General features: G+C 45.0%; 1 protein-coding gene and 1 gene segment (V, D, J or C); both read left to right on the plus strand.

Annotated features, from left to right (window-relative positions):
- Positions 1–13,785, plus strand: part of LOC114661616 (uncharacterized) — a 69,243-nt gene that overhangs the window by 5,006 nt on the left and 50,452 nt on the right. The gene's annotated exons all lie outside the window — the stretch shown is intronic.
- LOC127529829 (Ig gamma-1 chain C region, membrane-bound form-like) lies at positions 5,861–10,493 on the plus strand. The segment is given in 3 exon segments: positions 5,861–6,067; positions 6,147–6,476; positions 9,768–10,493. Coding segments are annotated over 3 exon segments (804 nt in total).

Below are 13,785 nucleotides of genomic sequence, written 5' to 3' on the forward strand. Positions count from 1 at the left end.
GGTTCAAATCCTAGCTCATGTCCTACCTGTGTGCCATCTGCATGTTGATCACCCGTGATCACGTGTGGTTTTGTTCTGGTGCTTCTCATCCCAAAGACCCCAAATGACGGACTGTGGCTGAACGCAGGGGTTTGCAGTTTGGTGGACTGCTGGGCTCAGCTCTGAGATTAGCCACTGGGGTCTGATTTGAGACTTGGGTTCAAAGAAATCATTCGCTCACATGTGGACATTTCCTTGTCATTTTGTTACGTTTAGAAATGTCTGTTCATGTGAGAGGTTGGCATCGTTAGTTGACCTTTTTTATTTCTTGGTCTGTTGTACTTTGAACTGGTGGGATCAGACTTTGTGATGCTGAAGTGAATCAAAGTGAATGCAAACACATTTGTCTGGCAGTTGTGACCCCCAGTAATAGACCACCGGCAGCTGTTCTGCTCTTTCACATTTGTTCAGTGCAGGACGCCCGTGAGTCTGCCAGCTCATGATGGCAAAGAAGTGAAATAGAAAATAAAAAGTCGCGGCTGTCGCTTTGAGTGCAGTAGTCACCACTGGTCTGTGGACACTAATTAGGACTGGTGGAGCAAACTGTGGAGGAATTCAATGCAAATCAGCTGGTTTGACAACTTTATGGGGAGTTTGGTTACTTACGTCAATGTCTGTCTGCGAAACTCTCTGGGAAGAAGCACAATTTTAAATCAGAAGACGCACAGCAATCAGGCCACGCTGGCAGGCGACAGTCACGACAGAAAGGTGAACGGCTGTTTGCCTTTGAGCTGCCAAAGGCCTTGTGCCACGTCGCAATGCTGGATGGCATCAGGCTGTCCCAAGGAAATGCCACACGGGACATCCACTGAGAGGCTTCATTTACAGACACCTCCACCTCAACCATTCACATTGGGCGTGTCTGGGTTGTCCCATTTATTACACAGCTTAACGTCATCAAAATGGAGATTCCATGGTTTTTGGTTCTATTTTTGTTTTTTACGTAGAAAGATCAGATCTGAGCAGGACTGCACGTGGGATTTTTAAAAAGAGGTTTTGTTTCGCTTTGCCTTTCTAGCATTTTGGAGGTGGTCAAGGGCCTGGAGAAATGGGGAGGGTTGGGGTTAGGAAAGGCATCGGGCCATAAAAATCAGGCCAAACCCTCAAAACATCAACCGAAGAAGACCGAGGAGAAGTCTGACAAGTACCTTGCAGAGATATCACAGTGACCTGGTCACTCTGGTCTGCACCCACAAACTCCCAGGCCAAAAACGGTGGAGCACTTTGTACATCTGGCTGTGCCGAGTCCACCTCTGAAGTTCAAATTTGGCTTCCATTTCCACGAGACGTTGGATTTAGGGAGACATGCTGCTTAAAAAAAAATAGATTTTTTGAAAATAACTCATGTTTTGTTTTCTGTATTAAGTATTGTTGGTGCTCAGATTATTATCTCAGATTTATAAACCCCATGTGTGCCCACCTACTGCTGTCCTTCAAGTACCAACTATGATTCCTGACAGAACACCATGCTGCCATTGTGGACTTGGAGGCCAAGGAACCTTTTAGTTATTTTATATCAAAAACTACAGAAGATGTCACAAATCCGGTCTTGTATCTCCTCCTCTGTCACTGACTGGTCCTGTCTGTATTTTCAGGTATCGATGGGCGCCCCCTGCTGTCGGACATTGAAATGCTCTGGTTTTCAAAGGTGGGTGAGCCCTGCACTCTGAGCTGCACCATCTCCAAGTTCTTCCCCAGCAACATCAGAGTCACCTGGCTGAGGGTAAATACAAGAGGAAATCAGCCTGATACTGCAGGGTCACCCCAGTGGAGGGCGCCAGTGAACACGTCCAGGCCAGAGAAGAAGAACATGACCTATGAGGTGACCTCTACAGTCACGTTTACTCCTAAAAGTCTCAGTGAGGTGGAGGAGACAACGTACATCTGTAGGGTGGGACACGTGACCCTCCTGGGCAACACCAAGGAGAAGAAGTCCGGCAAACTGGAGTTAACAGGTGAGACGTGTGTCCTGTTTGGTCGGTCACTCGTGTTCACATGTGGTCATCAGAGTCTCCAGTCACATGGTGTCTCCTTTTTTTCCCAAGTTTTTAAGTCTTTTTAATTTCTCCAGAAATACACCAGCATCCCCCTGGGTCTCCATTCCTGGTATTTCCTCTTTTTGCTGAATGCTTCATCCTGTCGGTTCCACTGATGAATGTTCTTCATGAATTTCCCTTGTTTTGTTGGTGTTATTTTTTATTTAATTTTTAATGTGGAATAACATGAATAATCTACTTTCTTAAAAAAAAACCTGCTGTTGTGTCTGAGTTAAAGTGGAAAAACGGATGGAGGAGGCCGAAGTGGAAGTGGAAGAGAGTGCGGAGGAGAAATAAAAGCAAGCTGCTTGGACTTGTTCCCTTCTTTCAATACATACAACACCTGCCTCTCCGTGTGCAAGTCCACTTCTGGAGTTCTCCTCTGACAAAACGCAGCAACATCACTAAACTGCACATTAAAAGTGTTAAAAGTCCTCACCGACCGCCGTGAATTAGCGTCTCCTGAGACTGTCCAGTGGAGTTTAGTGAGGCAGATGATCACCAACACGATTCATTTATTATTATTATTATTATTATTATTAATGACTTATGTAAATCCAAAGGGGCGGAGCTTTGTGCTGGACTCTGGCCTGCAGTCACTTGATGGACATACAAGACCCCTGCTATGACCCTGGTCTCTAGTTAGCGAGTCAGCTTGCTTTGCTCGCGACTTCTCTTTAGGACTTCTGTCCTTGTCAGCACTTTCCGTTGCTTTGTTATGTTTGGGGTCCCCATTTTGGCTCAGGTACATCACTTAGTGTTGACAGCTGGATTTTGATTTTCTATTTTCTGTGATTTGATTTGTTAAAAACAGTGAGAGACAGAGGTTGTATTTGAATCAATTTTAGTTTTTCGTCAGTTTTGCCCGCCTCACCTCTTTCTCTTAGTTAACCTTTTGGCTTTTCTCTGCTGCTGCTTTCTATTTGTTGATTATTTATTGCGTCAGTTCAGTTGTTTAGTTGTTGTTTAGGTTGGGTTAATGTCTAAACTTCATTACAAAGGTGCTGGTTGTTATCAGTGATTAGTTTGTAAATGCTGAGGTGCCAGAACTCACAGTGACTGCCCGGGGGTTGAATGGTGGCGATGACAAGAGCAGTCTGGGCATCAAGTGCGACACTGTTAACCTTGAATGGCTTAATAAATACGTGAAAGCAGACCTGCTGACACGTTTACTCGCACGTATAAATTCCTGTAGTATTTCACATCATATCAGCAGTTTAAACTGTTCTGTTGTCCACAGTCAGTGGTGCCCACTTGTGTTGGCGTTGTCACTCTGCTCACCTTCACTGACGTGTCCTTGTCCCCGCGGCCTCACTTCTGCTCCTTTTATCTTTCAGCCTCCATGTTGGCATCCACGCTTGCTGTGCCAGAACTGGTGATTTTATTTTATCTTTTTTTAAATAACCTAATGTATTTTTGTGGTGTTGATGGAACTTACCAACTCCATTTTTGGATTGGTCTACTCATCCACCCATAAGCTGAACTCACACACACACACACACACACACACACACACACTTACACACTCACAGACTTCATCAGGTCAAGCACTATTTATGGGTGATGCCTTCAATGGCCGTCACTCCTCAGAAGAACCCAGAGGGGCTCACAGGTTTTGGAGTGAGCAGCACATGAGTGTCCCAGGACATAACACAGACCTGCAGGCTTGGTATGCCTTGATTAATGCCACTCGCCATCCAGCAATGCGTTATTGCCAACCGTGATGTCCCCTCTGCTGGGGAGTCTGCCTCAGCCTGCTAACCTCATGAGAAAGAAAGTGTCAATCTGCCCGGGCGCCCTGCATCTACTGTAGCAGTTTGTGTCCAACAAATTCACAGCAAAGTACTAATTATTAAGGAAAGAGTAACAGAAACAGAAGAAAATAATAATATAAAATATAAATGTACAATAAAATCTGGATGTGTAGACCTAAATAAAAATGCACCCTTGCTTTAAACTCAGAACACTTTAAGAACATTAACACATTAGAACATCTGGACAAGAAGATGCCATTCAGCCCACCAAAGCTCGCCAGTCCTGTCCACTTAATTCTTCTAAAATAACCTCATTGTCAAGTTTTGAAGGTCCCTAAAGTCCTCTTGTCCACCACACTGCTTGGTCACTTACACCAAGTGTCTCTGGTTCTCTTCCTGATCCTAATCTCCGCTTCACAAGTTTCCAATGGTGTCCCCGTGTTCTTGATGACCTCATTTTAAAGTCACCGTCTCGATCCACTGGACTAATTCCCTGCATGATTTTAAACACTTCCGTCAGTCAGTCAGCTCTCCTCTTCATCTCTATAAAGGCTCAGCTCTTTCAATCTTTCCTCATAACACATCGCTTGTAGCCCCAGAATGAGCCCAGTTGCTCTTCTCTGGACATTTCCCAGTGCTGCTATGTTCTTTTTGTAGCCTGGAGACCAAAACGGCACCCAGGACTCCAGATGAGGCCTCACCAGTGCGTTATAAAGCTTGAGCAGAACCTTACTGAAGATTAACATCAGAAAGGCAACATCAGCGCCAATGGAGGATGGGTGAATTGTTCGTCTTCTTCATTCAGGCAGACGCATGGATCACATCTTCAACGTCCAAGTGAATGGAGTGTCTCCAAAAGAAATGGAGTCTCGCTTTTGTCTGTGACATCTCCTTTCTTTCTCACTTGGATGGACTGTTCTTCATGTCCAAAAGTAACGTGGGCCGGTCACCTTGTGGTGTTACACTCAGATGGTTGGCTTGCTAGCCTGGTGGTGCTCAACTTCACCTGACAGCTTTGATCCCGGTGCTTTATCTGTGCAACCTCCTGCATCTCCTGCTGCCTCCAGTTCTCTTTACTGTCTGGTTGTGAGTCGTCTGTTCATTCTAATTTAAGATTATAAACTTGGATACAAATAAAAGAAAAATGCATGGATCCTAAAACAGCATTGCTTTGGGTAAAACAGTCCTGAAGAATTCATGGGCAGAACTTGGAATTGTGGCTCATTTTCTAACATACGGCAGGGCCTGCACCTCCAAAGTGAGGATTTTCTCACTCCGTGACATTTGATTTCGATTCGTGTGACTTCCGGCGTTTTCTTTGTCACATCGGAGCTCATTTGGAGGTCCCTGAATTCAGAGCTGAGCTCTGGTGATGGTTTTCCTTTGTTTTCATTTTTGAAAATGATTGTATTGTTAAGGCCATATTTCCCCCCAAATGTGTGTGTTTTTAATGTTATTTACGCTGGATAATTGGTGGTGATGGCCATGAATAGTTTTATCTTTTAATTTTATGTTTTCATGCAGTCTGGAGATGACAAAGTTTCTGATATAATAGGAGTGTGTGGCCACCAACACTGGACATCAAACCCAAAGTGTGTGTCCTTGTCGTTGACGGGCAGGATTTTCTGAATGATATTTTAGTGAAGTGTGTGTTTGGCACGTTGTGAGCATACGACTGGATGATGTGACGTGAGCTATGGGTGCATTTTTTATGGACGGTTTTGATGTCACTTGCTGTTGTCCAGCGTTGGTCACCATAGATGCCCACTTTATCATCAATGCTGCTGGCTCCATTCTTCATAAGATCACTGGGCTGTCGTTTTTATCTGCCGTCACTACAAACTATGACTCCATGACACGTCTACTCTGCTCTGCCTTCTCTTCCAGCTGACAAGTGTCGTCCTTGGCTCTCCGACGTGCAGCTTCACTTCACTGAGCTCGGTCAGCCCTGCACTCTGAGCTGCGTCGTGTCAAACTTCTACCCCAAAGATATCAAGGTGCATTGGCTGAGGAGACACAAGAAAACACGGATCACAGCTGAGGCAGGGAGTGGCGACTAGAGGCCCAGTGTGACTCAGATTGGGCCATCATTGGAAAATAACAGATACGCGCTGGTGTCTCAGGCTGAATTCACACCTCAGCACCTGAGTGAGCTGGAGGACATGGAGTTCATCTGCCAGGTGCACCATGAGGCACTGACGGAGAACCCCATCGAGAAGAGCTGTTCAGTAATCCCAGGTGAGAAATGTTCACCCCCTGATGACACTTAGTCATGTGACCCCCCCACCCTCACCATTCATAGTTTCCTCCTTCACAGGTCTGCTCTCCCGGCCGGTCATGTCAGACATTCAGCTCTCTGACTTTAAAGGACTTGGCCAGCCATGCACCCTGTGCTGCTCCATCCAGGACTTCTTCCCCAAGGACATCACAGTGACCTGGAGGTGGGAAGGTGGGAGCAGATCAGATGTCACAGATTTAATGTGTGTCCCGAAGAGAGGAGAGCAGAGCTACAATCTGGAGTCCAAGGCCACCTTCACAACCCACACTCTGATGGACCTGGAGAAGGCACAGTACATCTGTAAGGTCAACCACGAGACTCTGAAGGGCAAAGGCATTGAGAAGAAGACTGGAGACCTGACCGTACCAGGTGAGTGTCCAGCTGTCCATCTGTGTGTTTATAAGGGTTCTGCAGTCCTGCAAGTAGAGATTACAAATGGCTTCTTAAGAGCTGTTACAGAGAGATTCTTGACTGTCCCTGAAGTCCTTGTCCAGTTTCATCCTCGCTTGATTCACAGCTCTTGTCTGCCTTTACTTGTTCAAGTGACAAGGAGCCTTTTTATTTTTTCTGTTTTATTGAATTTATTAAAAACATGTAAAATTCCACACAATCAAGTCAAACTTAACAAAACTAAAATCAAATCAACCGCCACCCATGAGAAAGAGAGGAAGGCCGACAGCCCGAGTGAAGCTGTTGAGAGTAGTAAAGCGAGAAAGGAGCCTCTCTCCTCAGTTTAAATGCTCATTTTATAATGTTATTGATTTGATCTTGTCAGGTTTTAAAGAAGTTCTGTTCAGATCCTCTAAGTTTCAAATAGTAAATAACATCAGTTACCCACTGACTTAAAAGAGGAGAGTTAAGATTCTTCCAGCTGAGCGAGAAAAGCCTACGTGCCAATAGTGAAGTAAAGGCCATCACAGTTTGTTTGTCCTTAAGCCCACCTGGGAGCCCACCAAACACAGCTGTAGGGGATGAGGTGGGATTGTGACACCAAGGCTGTCTGATGGGCATCTAAAGAATTTGGTCCAGAATGATGTTAATTTGGTTCATGCGGCCCAATGAGGCTGGGGCTCGATTGTGACGTTTGCAGGTTGGATCTCGGCCTGGAAACATTGTGAACAATTTTAAACGAGAGACATGCGCTCAATAAAAGATTTTAAATTGAATAATTGCATGCTTTGCGCATATGGAGCTCGAGTGCATTCTGTGCATGGCTGCCTTCAACTCTGTTTCTGTAATGTTGAGTCAGAGATGCTTTTCCCACAGTACTCTGGGATCTTTGAAAGGCAGGGACTTTAAAATGTGTTTATATACTGTATTAGAGAAATGCTGTCCGAGTCTCCAAGACTGACTGATATCTAATCTGGAATAGAAACAAGTGGGAGGTCAGGAAAATAAGCAGATTTTGTTTAGCAAAGTTTCTAATTTGGAGATTATGGAAAACTTATGTTCATAGGAAATTAAATTTGGAGTGTATTTGTTCATAGGATGCAAAGACAGTATTTATATTGTGGAGACCAGCCTCGACACAGACAGGCTAAACACCACACATGCTTTATTCATATTTACAATATTTACAAGTGTATTGCACGCAGCCCGGTGCCCCTGCACCACACACCCTCAGTCTGAGCCTCTCAATGTCCAAGCCTTTCTTCTCCGCCTCCACTCCTCTCCTCTGAGCTCTGTCCTCCTCCACCCGACTCCAGCCACTGAATGACTTTATGTTCACCCGGACGTGCGCCAGGTGCCTCCTGATGAGTTTCCTGCGACACTTCCTGGTGTGGCGGAAGTGCCGTATGAGCACCCAGAAGCACTCCGGGTGTCCCTGGTAATCCTTCTGCCAGCACCTCCGGGTGTGGCAGAAGTGCTGACGTCCAGGGCTTCTCAGGTAGTCAGGCACCCCCTGGCGGTGACCACGGGCCCCTATAAGATTGAGCTTCTAAGCTCTGTTCCTGTGGCCCCCATACCAACCAGGGTGGCTGCCCTCTCCTGGTCCTTCCAGGCGTCCCAGCTGGGCACTGCCCCGAGCCGCTCACCACAATGTACAAATCACTAAATGGTTTAATCGCATACATGTTACAAACATTCAAAATTGTGTACGTTTGAGAGGCTGGAATAAGGTGGTTTTCATGTAGAGGTGCGACAGATAAAAGCTTCTCTATCTTGAAGTGCTTCCAACATTGGGTCCATAGTCTGAGTGAGTGAAGCACAATTGGGTTTTAGTATATTGACGATAAGTCGTATTTACTGGGCTACAAAGCAAGGAATATAAAGAAGTACTGCAGGATTTTATTTCTACTCTATTTATTTCTATTTCTATTGTATTTCTATATATATAAAAGTATTGTAGTATGTGACAATAAGTAAATGATAGTGAAATGATATATAAGCTTACATAGTTAAGTGTACCTGTGTTCTTTACTTTTTTCAATGAAACCGGACATAACATGGAAAATCTATCTATCTATCTATCTATCTATCTATCTATCTATCTATCTATCTATCTATCTATCTATCTATCTATCTATCTATCTATCTATCTATCTATCTATCTATCTATCTATCTATCTATCTATCTAGGCATCAGTTTGGCTGTCCGTGTCAATGTCTGATGACCGATTCTCGTTGTCCTCACTGTCACTTGATTCGACTAATGGTTCTCTTTCAACTTGTTCTAAAACTGCCTTTCCAGCTTCTCATTTACATGCCATTGTGAAGGCCCCACCCCATCATGAATATTGATGAGTTACCATAGAGTGGCAGAACTAGCTTAGAACTATTGATGATTTTTGTTGCAGCACAATGTTACTTTTGCCACTAGATGGCAGCCACATTCTGTGTCACTCAGCCCTAACACTCAAGACAGGAGTATAACAACTAAATCCCGAGTGACAGATAGTATTAACCGTATTTACATAGAATTTCGAGCCCACCAGGCTGTTGGGGGGAAACACCAAGAACGTTAATCCAAGCAGCTCTAAATTCCTCCCCCTCCTCAGCAGTCTGCATCTGAAGTGTCTTCTGTAAATGGGGTCCTTGATAGCTGAAGATCTACATCCACTATCCATGAGATTCACCCATCAAAAAAAGAGATGTCGATAAAGTCCACTCTATCGATTCTTGACCATTTTTATTTCAAAATGTAGTTCATGCTGTGTGTAGTGTCATTGGAAGTAATCAATGAAGAAATGAAATAAAGAAATAAACAACACAAAATGTGTACTAGTGACACACACACAATGCAACCTTACATTAATGTCCAAGTGTTTGGTGTGAGGACATGCAAGTGATGTCTACGCCTACGTGTCTACCTGGACCCTGCTCTAAATTGGCCATCTTGTGTTTTCCAGCTTTACAGGGCCCTCCAACTGTGTCAGATGTACAGGTGAGTGACTTTAAGGACTTTGGGCAGGCTTGCATCCTACGCTGCTCCATCCAGAACTTCTACCCCAAAGACATCAGGGTGACCTGGAGGCAGGCCACTGCAGATGAACAACAAGACATCAGAGATGACCCAGTCAACCCAGTGATAGAGGACAAGGGCTACAAAGTGAACACTGTGGCCAAACTCACACCACAAGCTCTGAGTGACCTGCTGCACTGTGTGTGTGTTGTGCATCACTCCCTGCTGACCCTGTCTGCCCATTTTTTGTCTTCCAGGCCTTGTTCTTAAGCCCAAAGCCTCAGATGTGCAGGTTCACTTCACCAAGTCTGGTCAGCCCTGCCAAATGGCCTACATCATCTCTGACTTTTACACCAAAGAGGTCACGGTGACCTGGGAGAAGAGACAGAAGGGAGAAGTGAGAGTAGTCCAGGCAGGGTCGGAGGAGTGGAAGGCCACGGTGTGTCAGTACGGGCCATCAGTAGCAGATACGGGGTATTTACTACTGTCTTGTCTTGTGTTGGCCCCTCGGTCCCTTGGTGACCTGGAGGGCATGGAGTTTGTGTGCAAAGTGGACCACAAGAGCCTGAAAGGGGAGATCATTGAGAGGATCTGCTCAGAGACTCCAGGTGAGAAATGCGATGAGAATCCTCATCTTCAGCCACATGGAACATAATGTCCTCTTCACTGTTTTCTGTTTCTGATGGCTTCATAAGTCCGAGATACCACAAAAGATTTTTCTTACCTAATGATATCCCACCTGATGCTAGTCTGAACATTGGATTGAGGTTCATTTTGCATGCAAGGCTATCTGAGAGTTTTTGAAAAGGTCAAAGTGAGGCAGCTGCTTGTTAACTTTCACAGTTTGGATTCCTTTTGACAACAAAGTGCCGTCCCCTCCTCTGTCCTACTGAACATTCAATCAAACGTCTGTGCCTAGAGGTGTCCTCTACGCGGCTCTGCCTGTTTCAGGTGCTGAGCCCATAACTTCATGCAGTGCCGCCTCAGGACACACACAGCTAATAGTCGAGCAAAGTGACGTGAGAGCAGTCTAATGAGAAGGGAGAAACAAACAAAACACAGTATAATGAAGATCAAAGAATAATAATAATAATAATACATATGGAATTCCAAAATGAATTCTGATTCTATAAACCTCCAAACGTAATAATGGACATCCTGGAAAATTGTTGCCCAGGAGTATTTCTACCCCAAAAGACATTAGGATGACCTGGAGGCAGGCCAATGGGGTTGAACAACAAGACATCAGAGCTGACCCAGTCAACCCAGTGATAGGGGACAAGGGCTACAAAGTGGACACTGTGGCCAAACTCACCCCACAAGCTCTAAGTGGGTAATACCCAGGAGTAATTACCTCTGTATACATACCTGTGGCATGGTGCCCCCTTTCAACGGTGGGCTATTGTCCGCGTGCTTCTCGACTCCTGTCCCACAAATTGTTATTTTATCTACAGTCCTTGCTGTCCATCTGTCACACGTCCTACATAAAAGAGCAGTGTGAAGTGACCTAAGAACTGACGACATGGTTGTCTATTCTGCTCTAGGTCAACGCATGATGTAAGTGCAGTGATGGACAAGACTGATATAAAGGCAAAAGGTGACGGTCAGGAGGTGACAGACGTCACACATCATCCTGCCTGGTGGAGTGAAGCAGGCCTCACCTCAGTAGTCATTTAGTCTTGTTGAACTTGGATATCTCCAAAGCCAGCAGGCAGGAGGTGCGTTTATATCACTGGACGTGTGAGGGACACGTGAGCACTTCTCAGCTTTCTTTTTCATGGTTTTCCAGGAGCGTCTGAAAACGTATCCAACGAAAACAGCAAATAGTGTGCCACAGCAGAAGATGAAAGCAAATGAGGACAGTGCAGGGACGTAACGAATCTATACATTATATAAGGTAACAACAATAATAATAATAATAATGTATATCGGCACGGTGGCACAGTGGGTAGCGCTGCTGCCTCGCAGTTAGGAGACCCGTCTGGGTTCGCTTCCCGGGTCCTCCCTGCATGGAGTTTGCATGTTCTCCCCGTGTCTGCGTGGGTTTCCTCCCATAGTCCAGAGACATGCAGGTTAGGTGGATTGGTGATCCTAAATTGTCCCTAGTGTGTGCTGGGTGTGTAGGGGTGTGTGTGGTCCCTGCGGTGGGCTGGGACCCTGCCCGGGGTTTGTTTCCTGCCTTGCGCCCTGTGTTGGCTGGGATTGGCTCCAGCAGACCCCCATGACCCTGTAGTTAGGATATAGTGGGTTGGATAATGGATGGAATAATGTATATAGTGCCTTTCCCATGCTCACGGCAGCAGGTATGTGTAACACTGGATACAAATGTTTCCTGAACAGAACGCTAAAACAGATAAATTCAGGATACACAGCTCATTAAATAGAGTAAAAGACAATAAGGATTTTTTCACAGACTACTAGAGGAGGTAACTGGGCCAGCTGCAGCTTGAAGCAGTTTATTAACTACAGAGAACAAAACCCTCGGGTGATCATGGCCAGTTTGTATTATTCTGCCATGACGCGTGTTCTTGTCTGCTGTGAGTGCATCCCTGTAAGCCCTTTGATGGTCAGAGAAAGCCTGGACGTGAACAGTGATGCCAGTCTTACGTGACATTCTCTCGTGGTGTCCGCCACCTACTGTAACTCTGAATTGTACCATGGAGCCGAGTGCTTAAAGGAAACCTCTGTTTTATCTAGCGGTGAGAGACTGGGCTGAGTTACAGTAGTCAACAAGACTATCTAGCGTTGATGGAACAGGTGAACGAGTGATTCAGCTTTATTATCATCATACAGGTACAATCAAATGTAGTTATCGCATACCCCTTGGGGTCCTTGCACAGGGTCAGCTATCATACTTCACCCCTGGATCAATTCCAGGTTAAGGGCCTTGCTCAAGGGCCCAGCAGAGCAGAATCCGTCCTGTCAGTAACGGGATTCGAACCTGCAACCTTCCAGCTACCAGCACAGATCCTTAGCCTCAGCCACCACTCCAGCTGAAGACAGTTCAAACGATCAGAAATGGATTTTTGCTCCAACCCAATTATTGCTCAAGTGACCTTCACTTTAGTGGTCTCGCTTGTTAAGATTCTGACCCCTTACTGCTTATTTTAGACTTAAACAGCCGTATTGTTGGTTTTTAATGGCTTCTAATTAGCAATAAGATGCAAACGACAAAAGAGAGCAGCATTTCTCCATTTAGCTTGTTACCATTGAGTCCTGTGTGTGTTTATGATGCACTGTTGGGTTTAATTAAATACTTGGAAGGAAAGTGCAGAGAAAATAGTGAGGCACTGAGAATAACTCGTCTGTTTTGGCCTCCAAATCATTTGGATGAGATCCTTAGAAAAGGGGAAAAAAATCTCAGATATGAGAATGAGCTGACATGGCAGAGTTAAAGCACCGACAAGCCAGGAAATTAAATTATTACTGGCAACGATTGCTTTCTAATTGAGCAACAGGGAAAGAACAAAAACCTGCAGCCACTGCGGCCCTCCAGGACTGGGACGGAGGACCCCTGCTGTCGGGTTTAGCTGACTCCATTTTGCCCCAAATCTGTTAGCAGAAGTCGGGTATCGCGCTCTTTCTGCTCTACTGGTTCCTGATTCTGCCAGGCTTTTGTCCCATCAATTCTGCTCATTTTTTTTAATCATAAATCAGTCTTTGTTCCTCACACACCTGTTTTGTTACTCTGATTGTCTGCTTCTTATTTTTACTTATGTCTCAGTTTTTTGTTTATTTTATTTATTTTTCTATTTTCTGGCACTTTTTTTAGGACAATGACCCTTTTTTTATATCTTTGCTTGTCCATTGTGCCGTGGTCCACCTAAGTGACAAATGACAGTAAGGTCTGTCTGAATCCAGCAGCATTCTGACCAGAGCTGAAACAGGAGGCTTGGAGGTCCGCAGGGAGATGTGAAACGGCCGGCTGGTGGTCTACACGGCAGGGAGGGTCTGTGAAATTGAAGAAGAAGATACAGGAGGCTGCTGGAGCTTCTCCTAATCCTCATATATCAGAGGTGTTTGGTTCTCCTTTGTTCTGATGGCTTTGATCACATCGTCATCATAACTGTAACCAAGATGAGATGAAGATGCTTTACTTTGGATGTTAGAAGCATATTTGGTGTTTGCCTTAATAGGTTTGTGTGACTGTTATTATTCATATGATGGCTAGTAAAGGCGACTGTTATTTTAGAGTGTTTACAGAATTTTTTAAATGTTCATTCATATTTTCTTGGCAGTGTTCATCATTTGTATTAATATTATACGTATGTGCTG

This window comes from Erpetoichthys calabaricus, chromosome 12 (assembly GCF_900747795.2).
Source record: "Erpetoichthys calabaricus chromosome 12, fErpCal1.3, whole genome shotgun sequence".
In the NCBI taxonomy this organism is placed as follows: Eukaryota; Metazoa; Chordata; class Cladistia; order Polypteriformes; family Polypteridae; genus Erpetoichthys; species Erpetoichthys calabaricus.